Source organism: Peromyscus eremicus, chromosome 1, assembly GCF_949786415.1.
Source record: "Peromyscus eremicus chromosome 1, PerEre_H2_v1, whole genome shotgun sequence".
Lineage (NCBI taxonomy): Eukaryota > Metazoa > Chordata > Mammalia > Rodentia > Cricetidae > Peromyscus > Peromyscus eremicus.
The window spans coordinates 194,244,513-194,268,590 of record NC_081416.1 but is presented as its reverse complement, the minus strand read 5'-3'; the positions used below and the strand labels follow the sequence as shown (position 1 = coordinate 194,268,590).

Sequence of the window (24,078 nt, the reverse complement as noted above, 5' to 3'; positions counted from 1 at the left end):
GGAGTGTAGAAACAGGAACTCACTCTCTTTAGGCTGAGAATTTCCTAGAGGTAAGAAGTAGTGGCTGGCTGTTCTGCTTCTCTGATCTTTCAGCTTTCACCCTGATATCTGGCTCTGAGTTTTTTATTAAAAGACCATCTAAGATTCAAACAACAGCTGTACATAAGAGTTAATGCAAGAACACAGTACGAAATCGAAGTCTAAATCTCCATTACCAAGCTTTTTAGGCCTTATTTAGGTTTACACGGAGCCACCCCACTAAATGTCTGCCTTTTGCAATGTTCATAACTTTTCAAAAAAAAAGATGATGTCTTTGTATATAAGCAAGGTTTGCATTAGACTAGTGAGTTTCCTACATAGCCTTCCAAGTTCTGGGATTATAAGCCCTCACTATCATGCCTGCTGCAATATTAAGGCATTTGAAGATCACACTCTTGGAAGGGGCTGATGAGATGGCTCAGTGGGTAAAAGCACTTGCTACCAAGCCTAGCCTGATGGCCCAAGTTTGATCCCTAGAATACACATGGTGGAAGGAGAGAATAGTCTCTTGTAAGTTGTCTCCTGATCCCTGCTTCCTCCCACACAATTAATAATTGTAAATTATTAATAAATGTAATTAAATATTACATATTTATAATGTAATTAAAAGTTAAAGATTACACTGTAATGGGAATCGTGCTTTCTAATAGTGATAATGATTTTCTCTTGGCATGGCATGACCAAATGAGAACTAGATCTTCAATTCATCATGACTTTATTTAAGTGCAATTGATTATGTACACATGTCAATCCATAACAAAAGACCCCAGAAAATCTGACTTTTTAAAAAATCAATACCATGCTATTCATCTGCTTTGTAAGGTGAAGAAAACTTTGATTTGATAAAGGCTTGGCAAAGTGGAGATGTGGAACTTGCTGTAGAGGTGGGATTGACATACCAGTAGTAGTAGGTCTGTGCATGGAGTTCATTTGGTGGAGTGCTTGCCTAGCATGCACAAGCTGTTGGATTCCGTCTCCAGCACCTCATAAACCAGGCATGGCTTCACAATCCTGTAATCCCAGAAGTTGAGAGGTAGAGTCAAGAGGATCAGAAGCTCAAGGTAATTCTTGTGGATCTGAGGGCAGTTTGGGTTACCAGAGTCCCTGTCTCAAACAGATAATCACACAAACAAGAATCTCCCACCCCCCCGCAACCCTCCCCTAACCAAATGATTAGTAATACTCAGATTGCTCATGGAAGGGACAAAGAAAAGGAAGGAGAACTGAAAGACATTTTAAAACATGCTATTCCATGAAAAATTTAAGAGAAGAAAAAGAGTGAATTATGTGCAGAACCAATGATCACATTCACACAAGTGTGGGCCATAGTAATAAGACCCAGTGGACTAAAATATAAATAAATATAAGACAAAAAAGAGACCAAGAAATGGGGAGGAAGATGTGTTGGGTTGTCCTGTGGGGAGTTGGATCGGGGCTGGTGGTGGATATGATCAAGATATGTTGTATACATATATCAAATTTCAAAGAGTAAATCAAAACATTATTTTAAAAGGCAGAGGGGCTTATTTGTGCCTATGAGGAAGCTGCTAACATAGCATCCAAAGTCAGGAAACAGGAGAATACTGGTGGTCAGCTCACTTCCTCCATATTCCCCTTTTTGTTGCCTAGGATCCAGGAGTCTATAAGACAATGTCATCTGCATTTAGCATGGGTCTTCTTTTCTCAGTTGAAGCTCTCTGGATATGCTCTCACAAACACGGCTAGAGGTTCATCTCCCAGGTGACTGTAGTGGCTAGTTTGTGTCAACTTGACATAAGCTAGAGTCATCAGAAATGAAGGAGCTGTAAGGCATTTTCTCAATTAGTGATCAATGGCAGAGGGCCCAGCTCATGGTTGGTGGTGTCATTCCTGGGCTGGTTGTCCTGGGTTCTATTAAAAAGCAAGCTGAGCAAGCCATGGGAAGCAAACCAGTAAGCAGGCCCCCTCCGTGGATTCTGCATTAACTCCTGCATCCAGGATCCCGAGTTTCTGTCCTGACTTTGTTCAGTAATGAACAACAATGTAGAAGTGTAAGCCAAATAAACCCTTTCCTCCTCAACTTGATTTTTAGTCATGGTGTTTTGTCACAGCAATAGCAACCCTAACTAAGACAGTGATCCTTAATCCAATCAAGCTGACCATGAGGATTAGCTGTTACATTGCATTTACGTGAAGTGTCTGTACCAGGCAAAATATTAGTGACAGGAAATAAATCAGGAGTGGTCCATAGCTAAAAGAAAGAAAGGATAAGGGGTTACTGGTTGATAAGTATAAAATATACTGTTTGGGGTGATTTTTACAAGATTTGAAATACTAGTTACAGTCATTAAAATATGAAATAATGATAGTGACTGTCTTAGTTTGAGTTTCTATTGCTGTGAAGAGATACCATGACCACAACAAGACAGGGTATCTATGTGTTGTCCTGGCTGTCCTGGAACTCACTCTGTAGACCAGACTGGCCTTGAACTCACAGAGATACTCCTGCCTCTGCCTCTCAAGTACTGGGATTAAAGACATGCACCACCACCTACTGGCTCAGCCATCGCAAGTCTTATAAAAGAAAGCAGTTAATTGGAGCTAGCTTACAGTTTCAGAGATTTAGTCTATTAACACCACGGCAGGAAGCATGGTTCTTGGTCGGCCGGCTGACATGATTCTGGGGAAAGAGCTGAGAGTTCCACATCTGGATCTGAAGGCAGCAGAGAGAGACTGGCTTGAGTATTTGAGACCACAAAGCCAGCCCCTTAGTGACACACCTCCCCCAACAAAGCAACACTTATTCCAACAAGGTCACACCTCCTAATAGTGCCACTCCCTAGGGCCTATGGGGGCCATTTTTATTCAAACCACCACACTGACATATGTACTAAATTTTCAAAATGGCAGACTACATGTTTTACATATGCATAATGAATAATTTTTGAATATTTTAAAAAGGCTATAAGAGGTATGAAGATTGAATATCAACGGGGATAAAGAAAATACATTAATTGGGAAATTACTTATCTCTAGCAGGCACCAATAGACATATTTATTAATCATCCTCCACCAGAATAAAACTATCATTAGATTTTTAAAACTGTAATACCATCACCATATACTCAGTTACAGATGTGCTGATAGATGTGAAAAAAGAATTAATCTATACACAAAAGTTGTTCAATTCATGCTCCACATTAAAATCTAGATTTCACTTTCTTTTGTGCTAGTTTCTATTTCAGATGACCAAGAGAGGGGGCATTGAAAAATGAATCAAAGTATGATCTTGGATCCCTACTCTAACACTTCCTACCTTAAAGAAATGGTACATAGTAGACCCAGTGAGATGGCTTTGTGGGTAGACACCTGTCACGAAATTTGATGACTTGAGTTCCATCCCCATAACCCACTGGGTGGAAGGAGAGAACTGATTCCTGCAATTTGACACACACACCCAGAGAAAGAGAGAGAGAGAGAGAGAGAGAGAGAGAGAGAGAGAGAGAGAGAGAGAGAGAGACACAGACAGACAGACAGACAGACAGACAGACAGACAGAGGAGATAGATAGATAGATAGATAGATAGATAGATAGATAGATAGATAGATAGATGATAGATAGATAGATAGATAGAGATAGATAGATAGATAGATAGATAGATAGAGAGAGAGAGAGAGAGAGAGAGAGAGAGAGAGAGAGAGAACAGATAGAGACAGCAGATAGACAGAGGCAGGCAGAGAAAGACAGAGATAGAGAGAACAGGAGATCAGGAGAACAGGGTGTCCTGATTTTTTGGTCAGTTTGACATAGCTAGAGTTGTCTGTGAAAAGGAACGTCAATTGAGATAATAACTATCATATTGTCTGTAGGCAAACCTACAGGGCATTTTCTTGATTAATAGTTGACATAGAAGGGCCCAGACCACTGTGGGGGTGAGTGCTGAGAAATATTAGGATCAATGTCAGGAGAGACTTTCCACTTTATAACTACCTGCTTTTTTCACGAGGAACATGAGGTAGTGCAGTACATGCCAGTTTCTCCTGGGAGGCACATACTAGGGCTCATGATGATTACTGTCCAAGAAAGTTGCATATGACCTTTTGTTCCAAGAATCAGGAGTCCCAAGCCATCAAAGAGTGTGCACAATTTTTCATCACTTGCCTTTGCAAGCATTAGCCTGGCTCCTTGAGACTGAAATCACTGTAATTTTTGATAGTGTTTCTTGCATCTGTTGACAATGTCGGTGGAGTTTGTTTTTCTGGGGGAGGGGGGCAGGAGGGAAGGCACAAGTTTTTTACCTGAGATTAATTCCAAGGACCCAGCTAGCTCTGGCTATACCACAAAGCTCCAACGGGGAAGCCAAAGCGAGTGGAGTTCTGGCCACAATTCTTGCATGGAATGACTAAGCTGATAGGATGTTTCTTGATATATACTTTCCTTGTTTAGCTTTCCTGTGATTAAGCCACATTTTATACTTTCTGTTTTCCCCATTACTTGACTAGCTTTTTGGTCACAAGCTCCTGGGTAGTGTAAGATCATGTACTGTGGTTAGGCCATTTTCTTGGAAGCACCAAGTAAGAGTAAGTTTCATGTTTCTTCAAGTAGATTCTATCCAACACTTAAGACATATAGTGTGCTACATGCTTTGTAGTCACTATTTGTTGATATTCATATACAGAGTATATATACATATACAGAATATTTATATTCTGTATAAATATTATCACACCCCCCCAAATTGTAAATTGAATGGAACGAGTACCTGTTTCTGAGGCAGACAAGAGATTTGTAATCGCCTAGTGAGTCCTTATTAATTGGTCTGTGAAGAGAAACTGGTTGCATTTTTCATATTTGTTGGGCTGGCTGATACCAACCTATATCTACATTGCCTCACCCTTTCTATCGGACATTCCCACTGAGAGAAGAAGACTTACCCTAAATGAAAGTGGCACCATCCCATGGGCTGGGGTCTTAGACTGAGTACAAAGAAGGAAGTGAATGGACCGCTACAACAAAATTTTTTTTTTGGCTTACTGACTGTGAACACAATGTGATTAGCTGTTTCCTGCTCCTTTTTCCATAGCTACAGCTGATCTCAGTGTACCACCTTATCACAATGGACTGAATGCTCAACCTGTGAGTAAAGGGGCAGGAGAGATGGCTCAAGAACACTTGCTACTCTTTCAGAAGACTTACATTCAATGCCCAGCACCCACATGGCAGCTCACAATCCTTTGTAACTTCCAGTTCTATGGAATTCTCCACTTTTGTCTGGTTTCCAAAAGTACCCTACACATGGTGCACCAAAATACATGTAGGGAAAGCATTTGTATTGGTTACCTTTCTGTGATAAGACAACATGATCAAGGCAACTTATAAGATTAAGAGTTTAATTGAGTTTACAATGCCAGAGGTTTAGAGTTGATAATGGCTGAGGGAAGGCATGGCAGCAGGAGCAGAACCTGAGAGCTCACATCTCACACCGCAAACAGGAAGCAGAGAGAACAAACCAGGAATGGAGCAAATCTTTTGAAACCTCAATGCCTGCTCCCAGTGACGTACTTCCTCCAGCAAGATCTCCTCTTCCAAGCCACACACACACACACACACACACACACACGCACGCACGCACGCACGCACGCACGCACGCACATGCACACGCACATGCACAAACCTATGAGTCAAAATAAATCCCTTTATCCTTTAGCAATAAAAACGTAGCTACTTTCAGAGAATTGTTGGGGTCATTGCTGTCATTATACTGGTCACATGGATTATAGGTCTTTGGAACTGGTATGTGGGAGAAATGTGGAAGCATGTGCAGCTGTGACCTGGTGAATCCTGATAATGCTGTGGGCAGAGAGCTTAATGGGCCATTTTGGCAGGGTTTGGAAGCTGTGAATGCTGAGAAATCTGGGTAGTGAGTGATGGCTGGGCTTATGAAGTTTCCAAGTGAGATAGAGAAAAGAGGTAGGGGACTAGAGAGATGGCTCAATGGGGAAGAGCTCTTGTTCTCACAAAGGACCTAGGTTCAGTTCTCAGCCACCACATGGTAGCTCACAACCATTTGTAATTCCAGTATTGGGGGTCTGATGCCCTCTTCTGGCCTCTGTGGGCATTGCAGGCACATGGTGCAGAGACAACAAGCAGACAAAACACACATACACATAAAATAAATACAAGTCCTAAAAATTTTAAAGATTGAAGTAGAATAAAAATTATATACTATTAAAATACAGTAAAGAGAATATACTTCTGAAAATGTAGTAAAAAGACAAAGAAGGGAAGCATCAGAGGTGAAGTTAAAAAAAAAGGAAATTTAAAAAAGAATAAAAGAGTAAAGAACTGTTTGCTCAGTTTCTTTCTGGGTCTTTGAAGACTGGAGACTGACGGTTAATTGGGCAGGAGGGAGGACAGCTGAACTTGGAGAGTTTTGTCTGTTGGATAGTTTACACTGGTTGCTGAGCTTCCTTACAGACATGCCTTGGCTTCAGTATTGCTTCTTCTTTGTGCCTCTTCATTGTGCCACAGTGTCCTCTACTGGCCAAAATGACCTTTGTTGCCACAGGACTTGATCAGGTTTTCTCATTACATTTCTCATTACATTTTCTCATTACATTTCTCTTGTTACATTAGATACTCTGACAGTGGTACCTCCAGGGATAGTTGATGTTTGAATAAGGAGACATTTCTTCTGGGAATGTGAGAAGCAATAGCACTGACACCCACATGGACCTAAGCCCTGTCATCATAATTCCCCAAATTCCTGCAAGTATGGATATCCCTGCGGGAGGGATGCAGCTGTAGATATCACTGGTAGACCTTCAGGGTTTCCTACTCTGCAGACATGTACGATAGATAAGTGGCTCCAGAGGTTAATCCATCCACTGACCTCATACACAGAGCTAGAAAAATCCAAAATTACTTTCATCTGATGAGCTCTTCTGGCCATGAGGAGTGTGGCTACTTTTCCTTACATATTTCACCACTTGAGCTGAGCTCCTACTACCTGCTGTTTATTGGCTTGACAACATCCAGACCTCCCCCATGTAATCCGATGTTCCCTGTCCCAACCACTCAGTCCCAAAGAAACACACAAAAACTTATATTAATTACAAATGCTTGGCCAATAGCTCAGGCTTGTTACTATCTAACTCTTACACTTAACCCATATTTCTAGTTATGCTTTGCCACATGGATCATGGCTTATTGTTTCATTTTTAACATATCCTGCTTACTCTATGGCTGGCTGGCATCTCCCCTGACTCCACCTTCCTTCTTCTCATCATTCTCAGTTTGGTTTTCTTGCCTAACTTCTTGCCCAGTTACCAGCCTGTCAGCTTTTTATTAACCAATGATAGTAATACATATTCATATTGTAGAAAATGATTGTTCCACAGCACTCACCCCCCTACAATTGTGTCCTAGATTTCTGTTTCTTCCTATGGCTCTATAAGGCTAAATCTAGGCTCCCAGATTTGTAGCTCTCTGTCTCAGGTCCCTGCAGTAGCTCAGTTTTAAACAACAGATTCCCTCTGAAGACATCACTAGGAGATGCTCCTTGAATTGTATAGAATGACAAAATAAAATTTCTGCGCACTGCCTCCCCATTCAAAAGAGGAATTACCACCTCACTAAAAACCTGCACCTGGATTTGAAGCTCAAAAGAGCTCTAGGCTTGTCTGGAGGGGATACTGTCAGTCTGGTTTGACCTTGGCCACCTGGCATAATTTTTGGATGAGGCTCTAGCTTCCTCCTAATACCAAAGAACTGAGAAGCTTGAACTGTGTTCTTCTGGGCTTACTTAATTTTTGCCTGTGTATGTGTGTGTGGTGTGCATATCTGTGTACCTATATGTACAGTGGCCAGAGGTCAGCATCAGGTGTCCTCTTTGGTCACTCTCAACCTTCTATATTGAAACAACATCTTGGGTAGAGGCTAGTTTCCGTCTCTCAGCAGTTATCAGTTGCCTCCTTGTAGTTCTTTGTTTAGAGCTGGGGGACCTTTGAAAACTTAGTGTTATTGTTCCACTGCCATTTCTTTTTTTTTTTTTTCCTTTTTTTTGAGACAGTGTTTCTCTGTGTAACAGCCCTGGCTGTCCTGGAACTTGCTTTGTAGACCAGGCTGGTCTCAAAATGAGATCCGCCTGCCTCTGCCTCCCAAGTGCTGAGATTAAAGGCCTGTGCCACCACTGCCACCTGGCTCCACTGCCATTTCGAGGAGAGAGTCTTACAGTAGACTTCCTGGTCCCTTGACTTTTATAATCTTCCCACCCCTCTGCCACAATGTTCCCTGAGCTACAGATGAAGGGTTGTGATGGAGATGTATTCATTGGGGGTGGGATCCACGTGGTTGATGATCTCTGCATTGTGACTGTTATGAATTATGCACACACGGGAAACCCCCAGCTAGCTGGGCCAGGGTATCCCATGAGTGCAGGGGACCATGCTGGCATGCTGGGCAGATGCAGCAGTGGGCTGGGGAGTGACTCACTCCATGTGGGCATGGCAGTGAGGTGGCGGGGTGAAGGTGGATACTCACAATCCAGAGGCTACATCTGCACAGAAATGGTTTATTATAATAGAGAGACAAAGAGAAGATAGGAAAGAGAGAGCGAGAGAAGAGAGAAAAAGAGAAAGAAAGAGAGGGAGGTTGAGGGGTGCATGCCTCATGGGAGTGGAGGGAGAGAGAGAGGTGGGGTCGGAGATTTTACTTGTGGTTTTCTGTGATGGTCTCCACTTACTGTAAAGAGAAGCTTCTTTGATGAAAAGTAGCTACACTTATGATGTTATTCTATTTTAGTTAAAATTTTTTTTTCAAAAGCAAGGTCTCTCACTTGACTCAGAGCTCAGCAAGTTAGCACCGGGAATACAAGGGATCCATTCTTTCTGCTTGGCATTTTTTTTTTAATGTAGGCATTAAGGATCGGAACTCTGGGCATCATCTTTGCACAGCAAGTGGTTTAGTCAGGGAGTCATCTCCTAGTCTGGTGACTTATTTTTCTTCAATGTTTTGCTCCTTTTTTTCCTTCAGCACCTCTCAGTGGTTCTAGCATGACTGTTGTAGATTTAGAAAATTATTCCCTTTTCTTCTTGGGATGGAGCCCATTCTTCCTTAAACAGAATATTCTAGTAAGTGGGCCACACAGGGACAACACCCACTATACCATCTTACCCCAGCTACTGTATATGAGCTTCTTTTTAAAAATGTATCTATTTATTTTACATCTTGGCCACAACATTCCCCCATACTCCCCTCCCAGTCCTTCTCCCCACTCCCCCTCTCACCTCTCAGCCCCCTCCACTTCCATCTCAATCCAGGAAAGGGTAGGTATCCTATGAGTATCAATAAAACATGGCATATCAAGTTGCAGTAAGACTAAACATATCCCTCATGTATTAAGGCTGGGAAAGGTGGCCCAGTATGAGAAGTAGGGTCCCAAAAGCCAGTAAAAGAGTTGAAGACAGCCCCTGTTTCCACTCTTAGGAATCCCACAAGAGGACCTAGTTACACAACTGTAACATATGTGCAGCGTGCCTAGATCAGTCTCATGCAGACTCCCTGGTTGTCCGTTCAGTCTCTGTGAACCCCTATGAGCCCAGGTTAGTTGATAGTGTGAGCCTTCCTGTGGTGTCCTTGATCCCTCTGTCTCCTACACTCCTTTCTCCTCCTCCTCCTCCTCCCCAGGATTCCCAAACTCCACCTAATGTTTGGCTGTGGGTCTCTGCATCTGCCTCCATCAGTTGCTGGATGACACCTCTCTGCCAACAATTGGGCCAGGCATCAATCTGGTCACAGGAGATGGCCAGTTCAGGCTACGTACCTGCTATTGCTACATGTCCTTTCATGACCAAATGCACCTTGTGAGTCTGTTTTTGTTGCTTGTGTATATATGATTTCAGGGCTGACAATTTGTATTGGATAGCCAACTAGAGGCTCATCCCTGGGAAAGGCTACTTCTCCCCCTCTCAGCAGTCATCAGTTGCCTACAGTTCTTTGTCTAAAGGTGGGACCCTCTGAGATTTCCCCTTCTGTGTCTACATGTCCATTGGTGCTGTCCTTGTTCAGGTCTTGTTTAGGCAGTCATATTATTGAGGTATCATAGGTGAAGCTTCCCTGTCATTTCTAGGAGACACAATCTCGCAGCAGATTTCCTGTCCTCTGACTCTTATAATCTTCTGTCCCCTCTTCCACAATGTTCCCCAAGCCTTAGATGCAGGAGTTGTGTTGGAAATGTATCCAGTGGGGCTGGGCACCTCATAATTAGTTGTCCTTTGTATTTTGACTAGTTGTGGTTTTCTTTAAAGGTCTCTCTGTTGTAAAGAGAAGTTTCTCTGATGAGTGGTAACAGTCACACTTATCTGTAGGTGTAATCTTATTAAGGTATAGCTAAGTTCAATTTTCAAGTATACTATTGAGAATTTTTCCACTTATGTTCATCAGGGACATTGTTTTATAGTTCTGCTTTGTGTATTCTCTTCTAAAATTTCATTTCATTTTTCCATAGTGTGTGTTTCTGTGTGTGAATATAAGATGAAAATATGTCTTCTAAATAGAAAAATAGACTTTGAGTTGTGATGCTGATTCTTACCCAAGTAAAATGACACAATTCAAAAGACTCAGATTCCTTCAGGCATCCCAACAAAAGACAACTGCCCCAAAATCTTCCCTTCTAACTTATTTGAGTGACACATTATTCATTATTTTAAACTATAGCCACCCAGTGTGCCATGGAACACCAGAATTTATTACTTCTATCTAATTGTAACATTATATTCACCATCCAAACTGTCCATGACCCCTCTATTGGCCTTCCCTGGTCTCTGCCGAGTATTAATCAAGATCAATGTTTTTAGATTCCACATGGATTAAATGATGTGATATTTGTATTTCTATTACTGTCTTGTTTCACTTAACATAGTGTCATTCAGGTCTCTCTATGTTACTGTCCATGGCAGGACTTCATGACTTTTTTTTTAGTGAATTACTGGTATTTCATTGTGTAAATATACCACAAATTTTTTATTCATTCATTACTTATTGGTCATTTAGTTGCCATATAGCTATCATTTTGGCTTCCCATGGCTCAAGAACAAATAATAGAGAAAACACAACATTTTTAGTCACATATTTAAAATACAGGCACTAACAATTTTATATTCAGCCAAGCTGTCCATCAAGCATGATGGTTTCAGACAGTGTTCATGTACGAACCCTGAAGAAATGGTGGTTGTTTCCACATGTTCATAAGGAACCCACTAGGGGGAAGCCTTAAGTCAATCTTGATTCACTCTTCCATACAAAACAACCCAGAAAGCAATGTACAATGAAGTAGTGTATTTTGGTGATTCAAAATACAGTGGAGTCAGGTAACAAGGAGTGTGAAACTCTAGCCCAGATTTTAACAGTCATAAGACTGGGACTTAACTTTTTAACACTTTAACCTCTCCATCTGTCAGTTCATTCACACTACTGTTTTTCTTACAGAGTGTGGTGGTTTGAATGAGAATGCCCCCATAGGCTCATATATTTGAATGCTTAGTCACCAAGGAGTGGAACGGTTTGAGAAAGAGTAGGGGTGTGGCATTGTTAGAGTAGATGTGGCCTTGTTGGAGGAAGTGTGTAACTGGGGGTGGGCTTTAAGGTTTCAAAAGCCCATGCCAGGCCCAGTCTTTCTCTCTCTCTCTCTGCCAGAAGTATGGGGATCAGGATGTAAAGCTCTCCGCTACTGCTCCAGTACCATATCTGTCTGCTTCTAGCCATGATGATGGAGAACTAACCTTTTAAAACTGTAAGCAAGTTCCCAATTAAATGCTTTCTTTTATAAGACTTACCATGGTCTTCACAGCAATACAACGGTACCTAAGACACAGAGTTTGGTAGCGTCACTGTTTTAAAATAATAGTTACTGTTAGCTGCATTGATAATAGCAATGAATGCTTCTATAGAGTGTTTTATGCCAGGGATTATATTCCGTGCTAACACACACACACACACACACACACACACACACACACACACACACACACACACACAGACTCATAAAAATCCCTGCAATTTGATGACCATGGTTCCATTGTCACCTGTATTTTACCACATCAGGAAAGTTAAGCACAAAGAACCAGACATATTAACTGAAAATAACAGCTTGTGAAAACACAGAGTTTCTAAGGTCAGCATCAGAAAATATTTTGAAAATCATTACTGTCCCTTCTCTGGCAAACATGGACACGTGAACTATCTCATGATGCAGACAAACACATCAAGGTCCTTGGACCAACAGCCATCCTTTACTTTTACTTATTTGTTTTAACAATTCTGGTTCCTTTTGAAAATTTTGGACATATTCATCTCCCCTCCTTCAATTTTTCCCATTGCTACCCTCTCCACCTTCTCACCCAACTTTGGGCAGATACACACACAAACTCACAGTGATTGTGAAAGCACGCAAAAGATCTGTAAAAGCTCCACGCAGACAATATTCCAGCATAGAAGTAGGAAGTGGGGCACAAAAACACACAAAAAATCCAACAGCTATTCTGTATAATTACTCAGCACATGCCATCTATCCTAGTTGCTTTACCTATGCTATGCCACAAAATCCTTATTCCCAAATCTGTGGAAAAAGCATGATGTATTCATTCAAAACAATGGGGCTGAGCATGTTATTCGCTAGTCCATTTGTCTGGGGATAATCTCCATCTTCATTGAACTTGCAGTGCAATAAAAGGAATTGATAATAAACATGCACATCAATAGGTGCAAATGTGAATTATTGATACAAATATAGAGTAGACATCAGGCAGAAGCAATGGAGATTGAGTAAGTGACATGATGTCTTTTTCTTTAAAATAAATAAATTTATTTATTTATTTATTTATTTATTTATTTATTTATTTATTTATTTATTTATTTTACATCCTGGCCACAGTTTCCCCTACCTCCTCTCTTCCAAGTCCCTCCCTGCAAAACTCTGTTCCTACCCCCCAATCCACTCCTCCTCCATTTCTGTTTAGGAAAGGGCAGGTCTCCCATGAATATCAACAAAACGTGACATGTTTCTGTTTAGGAAAGGACAGGTCTCCCATGAGTATCAACAAAATATGGCATATCAAGTTGTAGTAAGACTAAACATATACCCCATTTATTAAGGCTTGGCGAGGTGACCCAGTATGAAGAGGAGGGTCCCAAAAGCCTATAAAAGAGTTCCAACTGTTAGGAGTCCCACAAGAGGACCAAGCTACACAACTGTAACATATATGCAGAGAGCCTAGGTCAGTCCCATGCAGGCTCCCTGGTTGTCGGTTGAGTCTCTGTGAACCCCTGTGAGCCCAGGTTAGTTGATCTTGTGTGTTTTTTTGTGGCGTCCTTGACTCCTCTAGCTCCTACAATTCTTTCTCCTCTTCTGCAGGATTCCCCGAACTCCTCCTAATGTTTGGCTGTGGGTCCGCATCTATTTCCATCAGTTGCTGGATGACATTTCTCTGATGACAATTGGGGTAGGCATCAATCCGGTCACAGGAGATGACCAGTTCAGACTACGTATCTGCTATTGCTACATGTCCTTTCATGACCAAATGCTTCACAAGAAGCAACTTAAGAGATTTCTTCTGGTTTACAATTTGAGGTGACACAGTCCATCATGCCAGGAAAGGCATGATGGGAGGAACATGAGTTTGTTGGTCACATTTAGCCTGCAGTTGGGAAGCAGAGAGAAGATAGGAAGTGGGGCCAAGACATAAACACTCAAGGCTCACCCTTGGAGACTCACCTTCTCCAAGGAGGTGCCACCTTCCAAAATAGTGCCCCCTGCTGCTGATAAAGTGTTCAAACGTGAATCTATGGTTGACGTTTCACTATCAAATGACAGCACATGGGTTCTCTGGGATCTGAAGAAAAGGAGTGAATGAGTCTGGTCTGATAACTTTGAGGAATAGTGTTTGGGGGCCAACAGTGTTGAAATGCATATGCTTTTAAAGAATACTCTGTTTAGATGTTTGAGGAATGACAGGGAGTTCATTGATTTGAATGAGTGAGGGCATGATTTGTCTGTCTGTGGTGTTTTGTACTGGCAGTTTTAGCAGACTAATATAATAGACTCATACATATCACATACAATTGTTCTACTCTTTTTTGTTATTATTATTACTTTTTTGCAACAGAGTTTCTCTGTGTAGCCCTAGCTGACCTGGAACTCACTTTGTAGATGAGGCTGGCCTTGACCTCACAGAGATCCACTTTCCTCTGCCTCCTGAGTGCTGGGATTAAAGGCATGTGCCACCATGCCCTCCAATTGCCTTACTCTTAAATTCACAAATACTCATGATGTTTGAGAACTTAATATTCTTATGCTGTGTGACTATGAAGCACAGATATGAAACAACCCCTGCCACAGATAAAAAGTCCTTTATCCATGACCCTGACTAACAAATGGAGATTCATTATTTGAGCTTTAGTCTATCTGATATTAATGGGTGTATATTCTCAAGGTTCTACAGTTCTATAGAAGACAGTAAAAGTGTGAACTCATTGCTATATCTCTTTGTTTTTTGTGTTCCACATAAAAATGGAGTCCCTATTGATTCCTTCTGTATCAGAATCACTGATAATTTTCACTGGCCTGCAAATCAATTGGGTATTCACATAGAAGCTGTAAAATCTAAGCCCACCTCTGCCTTTTTGTAGGTTTTTGATCTTGGGTAAAATTTTCCTTTGAAACTTGCCCCAAGCCACCAAATGTTGTTGGCTAGATACCAGCCTTGGTTCTGAGAAAATTGGAAAGCTTTCTCTTTAGCACAAGTGACAATAGCCTTAGGACATAATAACTATTCAGGTGAGATAGAAAGGAATAATGGGTTCTTTCTGATGTCCATTGCAGTCTTTCCAGAGGGTGAGATGTTCTGGCCTCTGATCACAATGTCCTTTAGCATGTAAAACTAAACGAATCTTTTGACCACTCCTCACTCACTATGTAAATATTTATCAGAATTTACGTAACTGCATTAGCATTCAGGAATATATCTGCCCATTGTCTTTGGGAAAAGTTAGGACCACAGTAAAGAGGATTAGAAGAATGTTCTTCAACAAAGCAGGGAAAAGGCAGCTGAATCAATTCAAGGGTGTGCTAACTTCCAGCCACTTGCCGTACTCTATGAGTAAGGGATATGGACCAGAACCTTTCATTCCTGGAGATGTATGTAAATTGGATTGTGATAGTTCTAATTGGAGACAGGGTTATGATGGGAAATAATGAACACAAATTAACTAAAACAGTAACCATTTTTCCCTCAAAGTAGGCTCCCAAAATAGCTTTTGTCTTTTGGGCTGGGGTCCCTTGTTTTCCAGACATGTGAACTAAGTTGTAACTGGCATTAAATCAATTATTTCCAATGGAGAGATGACTTTTCCAGTGGCTGTGAGAAGATCAGGCGTCCTGTGAAGACACTTAACCTGTAAGATCTCCTAGACTCTGGAGTGAGGATGAGTCAGATAGATCTGCTCAGGATGCTTGAATGAAACCCATGATTTTCCACTTCTTCATGAGATACTTAATCTTCTTTTATTAAGGAATTTTTTAATTCATTTTACATACCAATCACAGATCCCCCTCTCCTCTCTCTTTCCATGCCACTCACCTCCCCCCAAACCCACCCCCCAATTCCCTCCTCTAACAAGGCAAGGTCTCCCATGGGGAGTCCAAAGAGCCTGGTACTTTCAGTTGAGGCAGGTCCAAGCCTGTCCCCCTGCATCAAGGCTGTGCAAGGTGTCCCACCATAGGTAATAGGCTCCAAAAAGCCAGCTCATGCACCAAGGATGATCCTGATCCTACTGCCAGGGAGTCCCTTAAACAGATCAAGTTACACAACTGTTTCACTTATGCAGTGGGCCTAGTCCAGTCCCATGGAGACTCCACAGATGTTGGTCTAATGTTTATGAGTTCCCACTAGTTTGGTTTTGTGGAGACACTTAATCTTAATGAATGACTCGGACTCTTTGGCCCCCAGTTTCTAAATCTTTGGCCCTACATTTCCTAGTGGAACCCAGTACAGGATCCCATATGGTGCCACTGTGATGAGACTTCTATGGGTTTATTCAAGAAGCACTGCTAGCCTGTGTGTTTCATGCTTGCATCTGATGAAGATATTCATCATCCATGGCAACACTGGAGGGTTTTTATGGCTGTTATGCTAGTTTATCAAAAGTATAAAAGCCTGTGTTTTTGATGCTCATCTTCTCCAGGTTCTGTGCCGTTATCAGCATTTCCTCTCATGTTTACATATGGTCATAATAGAAATAATGACTAAAAAAAGAATCCCTGATGTCTTCATAGGCATTTGGTGAATGATGACTGTTAACCCTGCTTTTACTAACATGGCCATAATGCCTGACCTCTAAGACCATTTGTTCTTTATTTTGGATTATCTTGAAGTACACCAAGCCATTTGCAAGGGAGATATCTACTTCTGGTTTGGTGTTCTATTTTCCAAATATCACCCTCACTGTTAACCTTCCTCTCTCCATTCTCATATTTTCCCTTCCTCCCTCTCTTCCTCTCTCTCCTCCTTCCTCCCTTCCTCATTCCCAAGGACAAATTCTTGGTTAATTATTGCTTTTGAAATCAGACACAGTTGGATGTGATCCCCAATGCACCTGCATGGTGCTGTGTTGAATAAATACTTATATATCTCCAGGTTTCATCTCTAAAAATCAGGAGAAGACACAGACTATATCTTACAAAGTTGTAAGATATTCAAAGATTGGCTGTCATGTTGAAAAAAACAAAAGATCCCCTACAGGGCAAACAACACTTTCAGAAAAACACCATGGAACATTCTAAGGTAAATGTTGAATCACTCTAAGTCATTTAGGACAAAGGGAATTCACTGTGGAGGAAGTGTGTGAGCAGACAGAGTAGGAGGAGCAGAAAGAGAGGGTATAAAGTTGGAGGCAAGGTTTGCTCCTGGGTGTGCCATCTGCAGGCAACTGGAGGTGATGAGACATCTTGTGGGCTGGGTGTTGCTAGCTGTCTGTATGTATGGACTGAATGCAGGTGAGGTGGAAAAGAGGGGAGAGGGTTGGAGCAGGAGAGTCCAAGGCAAATGAGAATTGAGAAAGGCTGGAGATCAGCTGTCCGTGACATCTTTTCAGTACAGCCAACAGAGGGTAGAGAGCTGTGGATTGGACTAATTGTTTGTTCTTCCCCTCCTTGGTTGAGTGAGCACAGAACAGGTGACTTTACCTGTGAGGGAGCCCTAGTTTCAGCATCTGTATAGTAATAAAAAATATCTTCATGAAAGAGGGGAACTAGTATGAGTTGTTTTGGAAATTTCTGCAAAATATCTTGTTAAGGAAGCAAGGTCTAAAATAGTGTATGGACTCAGTTATTCTTTGCATTAGAGTAGTCTATTAATGCCTTCCTATCTGGTTGTTGACTGACAGTGTCTATAAGTTTCAAACACACATGACATGGGTTGCCTGTGGGGCAGATGTCAGGGTGACTGAGGTCAGGTTTGGTGGGGAGAAATTTCATGTTGATTCATTTTATAAGTCACTTATATGGAATTTGAACCATATGAATGGCATCCTCAGGAGACAAGTAATTTCAATGCAGAACAAGGGGTCTCATCTTGTGGTGTGGTTGTGAGGGTTAATCAGGAAGGGTAGAGGAGTCCTTTAGCACGGCCATCATCCTGCAGCTGTGTCCACAGGAATGCAGAGCCCTAGAGAAAGCTGTGCTTTTTGTGCAGGACAGCTTGAAATATACAGAGTGTGGGGTACTCTGTACTCTCTAACGAAGAGAGAGTTAGAACACTTTGTTGTTTTAGAAGTATGTTTTGAAAGAATCTCATGTAGTCTAAATAGATCTCATGTTCACCATGTAGATGAAGATAGCCTTAAGCTCCTGATTTCCTGGTTTTTACCTTTTGAGAGCTGAGATTATGGGCAAGTACCACCATCCCTAGTCGGTTTATATGTTGTTGGGATCAGACTCAGGGCTTTGTGCATGTTATGCAAGCACTCAACCAACTGAGACATATCCTCTTCTCTTAGAAAGGATTTGGACTCTTGTTGTTACCAGAGATACAAAGGAAGCAAGAATCATGCAAGTTGGAATGCAGTCAGAAAGGAGGCCAATGCTATAACATGGTATCTTAGTAAATCTTGTCTACGACAAGGCAGAGTAGCTGTCTTTAAGTAAGAAATGAAAGCAGATAGGTAGAAAATAGGGGGTGAGGGTTGGAGGGGGACAGTGTAGAGCAAGTGAGGATTGAGGAAAGTATACTGAGTCACTCGCTTTGGCGAAGGGAGTAAGACCATTTGCTGGCAGGGCTTTATTTCCCTCCTGTAGCTGGAGTCTTTCTCTCCAGGTCCTGCCAAGGCCCCACAGCCCCGCAACCTACTTATAAAATAAACACACAGATGCTTATATTATTTAAACTGTTTGGTCTAGGCTTCTAGGCTCAGGCTTCTCGCTAACTGTTCTTATGTTTAAATTAACCCGTTTCTATTAAACTATAAGTTGCCATGTGGCTTGTGGCTTACTGGTATCTTAACATGTTGCTTCTCATCACAGTGGCTGGCAGCATCTCTCTGCCTCAGGCTTGCACTTCCCAGAATTCTCCTCCTTGTCTCACCTACACTATTCTTCCTGCCTGGCTACTGGCCAATCAGCATGTTATTTATCAATCAATCATAGCAACATATATTTATGGCATACAGGACATCCCACAGCACCCTCCCATGTTCCCCCTGAATTCTGAAGTTCTCTTATCATGACTCATTTTATCTCATAAAAACACTTCAGAACTTTGTGGAAGCATAGTAGAATATCAAGGAAGTTGCTTAAGTCAGTCCTAACAAAACTGAAAATAAAACGTGTAAAGCCAGAAAGTTATGAGGGAAGGATCCTTAGGAAGTTGCTCCAGAAAATGAAAAAGCTATTATAAAATGCTCTACAGGAATGACAGCTATACACGAAGGGTGTGTAAATGACCTTACAGGAGATCAGGCATGGAGGTAGCTCAGTAGATATAAGAGCTTGACCCTAAGATTCACCAACTGATGTGGATTCACAGAATACATAGTAGAAAGAAGGAAATGACTTCTGCAAGTTGTCCTCTGACCTCCACACATATATCAAGGCTTACAAACAGACATACAGAAACAGACACAGACACAGACACACACACACACACACACAAATACACATACACACATTTATAAAGAATAACAAAACAAAAACTCAAACACACAAAAAAATCTTGTAAGTACTCTCTCAATCACATTTTCCAGCAGGTGTTGGTTGCATTTTGGGGTGGCACCACTCATATTATGGATGTTTGGGGTCCATTATAATCTCAATTTATCTGACAAACTTTCTTATCCCCACTTGACCCAGGCTCCTTAAATATGACTAACATTTACTTTTGCACCATATTCTCATTGAAATGTTCTGTTAACAATAAGTTGGAAGAAGAATATTATTTAGACTTTTAGTGAATGGACAGAACTGGCATGGCGTTGGACGTGGTGGGATGACTTTAACTGACTCCAAGGAAGACATCAGAGGAGTAAGAGCTCACATCTAAGTGGATGGAACTTCCTGGCTTTCCACAGCTTGATGTGACATCATTCCCTGGGAGATATACAACCCCAGCTTGATGAGATGTTGCAGGACACTGATGTATATTTTGTAGTCATTCTGTATATTCAGGGCTTTAGAAGGTGGCTTACACTTTACAAATTATTTTTTGTCTTTCAGACTTGACTCCCTATTTTCGGCCCCCAATGGAAGGTAAGGGGGCAACCTCTATCTGGCAGCATCTTAAATGACAGCTTACACCCCTTAAGAGTAGCAGATGCATACTTTCCTGCTGTGGAAATTTTTTGTTTTATTCTTCTGACCTAAGAGGCTTCCCTGGGCTACATCAGCTAAACAATACTGAAGATCCAGTTAAGTGACCAACTCAAGATTCTCACTTGTCACTCAAGGAAGGCACTCCTTTATCCATTGGGACTCAGATAAGGCACTATGTGGGTTTCTGTACTTGGTTGTTTATTTCTTTTTACAGTGTAATAGTAATTACATATGTATGGAGTCAAATTTGATGCTTGGATATAGGTTCACACTATGAGTGGTTAAATCAAGGTCATTAATGTAATTAATAAAACCATCTTGTTACAAATACCAGTTTAAAATGTATTTATTTTATCAAAATATAATTGCATTATTTCCATCCATTCCCTTTCCATTCTCCAACTCCTCCAATGTTCCCTCCACATCACATTCTCTCAAATTCCTGGCCTCATGTAATCATGCATGTACATGATTACAGGGCTGACCACTTGGTATTGGAGGCTCCTCCATGAGAGAAAACTAATTCTCCCACTCCCAGCATCTTTTCCTGTAGTTCTTTGACCCGGCGCGAGAGTTAATGATATTTCCCCCTTCTGTGTTAGCATGCCCATTGGTGCTGTCCTTGTTCAGGTCTTGAATAGGCAGCTATATTGTTGTGCTTTATGGGTGAAGCTTTCCTGCCATTTCTAGGAGGCACATCTCACAGCAAATTTCCTGGTCTTCTGACTCTTACAATTTTTCTGTCCCCTCTTCCACAGTGTTCCCTGAGCCTTCTGTGCAGGAGTTGTGTTGTAGATGTACCCACAGGGAAAGGGAACCTTATGATCAGTTGTTCTTTGTATTTTGACTAGTTGTGGTTTTCTGTGACGGTCTCTGTTAGTTGCTAGAAGAAGCTTATTTGATGAAGGTTGGGAGCTACACTTATCTGTGGGTATAAGGATATGTATTTAGAATGCAGTTAGGAATTATTCTGACAAGCTTCAGTTTTTTTTTAATAGAAAAAGATAAGCCATGTCAAAGACTTGTCTTATCTTAAGAACAAGGGAATGTCAATAGGTCATCTGTATGGTTCCGTTTATGATTAAGAGTAAGCACGGGCCCTTCAGAATGGAACAATACATTGGGAGAAGGCATAGATATGCTATTGCTGCAGACAGAACAAAGAAAAATGCTAAATGATGAAAATGCTTGTGGAGGGCAGCAGAGAGACTGGAGAGTTGTTTTGGAGATTACATTGGTAAGTCAGGGGAACAGATGATGGGAAAGGTTCCAGAGTTAGGAGCTCTGGAAATGAAGTCTCTCACTGCTAATGGACCTCCAATTGAGGAAATCTCTGATTTTTCTTGGAGATTTGCTGATATTTTCTGTCACAAGCAGAAAGGTAGTGAGTGACACCAGCTACAGGTGTATGTAGGGGTTTTGGGAGAGCAGGCCTGTGCCTCACTGAAATGAACATTCTAAAATCAAGTCCCAGCTGGCCATGGTAGCTCAGGTTTTAATCTCAGCACTCAGAAGGCTGAGGCAGGAGGACTGATATGAATCAGAGGCCAATCTTAGCTACAGAATTCTAAGACAGACTGAGCTACAGAAGTGAAACCTTGTTTAAAAATTAAATGAAATATAAAAATTTAAAAGTCAATTCCTGCTAACCATGATAACAAATGCCTTTTAATTCCAACACTGAGGAGGCAGAGGCAGGTGGATCTCTGAGTTAAAGGCCAGCCTGATCTATATAGCAAATTCTAGGCCAGCTCAGGTCAGCATAGTGAGATCCTGGAATCAAAGAAACAAAACAAAACAAACTCATTTCTCATTGTGAGCATCTTTTACATTCTGAAATTGTCCTTTTCTCCAGAATTTCCTGTGCCAAACTGTACCTTTCCGTTCATCTATAACGAGGTAATCTACCACAGCTGCATCTCTGTCCACAGTGACTATGATTGGTGTTCCCTTGATTATTATTTCCAAGGAAGGTGGAGATACTGCAAAGCATTTGGTGAGAGTCCTGTAAAGGTAGATATTATATAACCACGACACAAGAGGCAGTGTGTAGAATCTGGAGAAAATGTTTTAAATTTCAGAAAGCAGTCTTTCATATATATATATATATATATATATATATATATATATATATATATATATATATATATATATATATAAAACCAATCAGATAGAAAAAAATAGTTGACTATTTTCTCCACAGGGATTAGTTTGAGGACAGTGTTCTTAGTGCATCCTTTATCCATCTTTCTCTGCAGATCCTCCAATGTGTATCTTTCCTTTCCAATTTGGAAAAAAGTACATTTATGAATGCACCAAGGAAGGCTACATTTTGAATCGGAGTTGGTGTTCATTGACTGACAATTACAACAAAGATAAAAAATGGAAGCAATGTTCTCCTTACAAGTAAGATGATGGGAGAGGTGGGTCAATGTCCTATTAGCTGTGAAAGGAGCAAAGCATTAGGCTGGTGGGTGAGAAGTCTGATGACTTAGTCAGGGGGCAGCAGACATTTCCTGTGAAGTGTCTCCTGTTGACTACAGTGGGCTTATGTGGTGCTGGTCAAAAACACTCAGCTTGGCTTGGTAGCACAAACACAGTCACAAAAGGACAAGTGTACTGGGTCATTGGCAAATCTGACATGCTGGTGTCCATTTACATGTTTTTCTAATGATTATAAATCACATGTGTCGCTTTTGTTGTTGCTGTGACAAATCACCCAAGGAAAGAAAACTCAATGAAGGAGGGAAGGGTATCTTTGGGCTACTGTGGTTTGAGGGAACATAGTCCATTATGGTATGGATGGAAGGTGCGGTGGTGAGAACATGAGTCAGCTGATCACATTGTGTCTGCATTCAGGAGAGACAGAGAGGTGGACAGACAGAGAGACAGATAGAGGCTTGTACTCAGTTGGATGACTCCTTTTTTCCTGTTATAGTGACTAAGGCTTCAGTTCAAGAGCTGTTGTTGCCCACATTCAGGTGAGTTTTTGTTTCTCAGTTAAATCATTTGGGACATGCCCAAATGTGTGTCTCCTGGGTGATTCCAAATCCAGTCACATTAACAATGATTACTAATTAGCCACTTTACTATGGATGCATTGTTTTTCAATTCTTTTTCAAGACAGTGTTTCTCTGTATAACAGCCCTGGCTGTCCTGGAACTTGCTTTGTAGACCAGGCTGGCCTCGAACTCACTGAGATCTGCCTGCCTCTGCCTCCCAAGTGCTAGGATTAAAGGTGTGTGTCACCGCTGGACTGTTTTTCAGTTTTAAAACTTGCTTTGAGTCACAAAATAAATATGAGATAGATACTGAAACATTGAAACAGCACATGACAAGAGAAACATCAGCATTCCTTATGTTCTCCTCCCCTGGAACTCCCTTCCACAGCTGCTTGTGTCTCCCCACACATCTACACAGATACACAATTTTAAAGTCTCTAAAATATAACCGAATCTGCTTTCCCCTCTGTCACCATGGCTTGATCATCATTTAAAACACATTGTGGGGGGTCTCCCTGTGAATGCATCAATATCCCCGACTTTCTTGTGTGCATGGAGTATCAAATTTTAAGTGGTTGGAGATTATCCATCATCCGCATATGAGATTTCTGATTAAAACAAACTTCCTGAACATTGACAGTGATCAATGAATGACAGTGATCAATGAATTAAATGTCTTTTAAACAGTGTTACAATCAGGAAGCATGGACTTTTCTTTGGCCACATCTGCTCCATGGACTCATTCTATTCTGATCTCTCATCTGAGAGAGAAAAAAGTACTATTTTTGAGGGAAGGAGACACACGTGATATTGATCTTGGGACAGTAGAGGAGACCGAGACATTCATTCTAACATGTTTTTTTTTTTCACCTCAGTTTTTAGGTAAACGTGTGTTTTTGAAGAGACAGAAGTTACAGATCCATCAGATGTCTCTCTAGATACAATTCTTCTTTTATTGTTATGGAGCATTCTGATAATAAATGTCTGTTTTCTTGTCTACACTGATGTCTTGTTTTCCTGGGGTGGGTGCAAAGAGCAAAGTACATTGATGATCAACTCATTCTCACATGGTGGGGTTGTGACCCAAGGGAATGCCTTGGGGTGGCTCATTATAGTGTGTCTGCCATCAGGACACTACCAAATTCCCCCCTAGTGCCTGCCTTGAAGAGATTTCCATCAGGGTCCAGAACAGATGCTACA

The 24,078-nt window shown here is 41.3% G+C and overlaps 1 protein-coding gene across 1 annotated transcript; it reads left to right on the top strand.

The window, feature by feature from the left end:
- The first annotated feature begins 16,958 nt into the window (after positions 1 to 16,958).
- Positions 16,959 to 23,875, top strand: LOC131902712 (binder of sperm protein homolog 2-like). Its single transcript, XM_059253711.1, has 5 exons — positions 16,959 to 17,068; positions 19,781 to 19,813; positions 21,732 to 21,872; positions 22,135 to 22,857; positions 23,754 to 23,875. The coding sequence occupies exons 1-4, from the start codon at positions 17,011 to 17,013 to the stop codon at positions 22,284 to 22,286; spliced, it is 384 nt and encodes a 127-aa protein (XP_059109694.1). The 5' UTR covers positions 16,959 to 17,010; the 3' UTR covers positions 22,287 to 22,857; positions 23,754 to 23,875.
- The last annotated feature ends 203 nt before the right edge of the window (positions 23,876 to 24,078 follow it).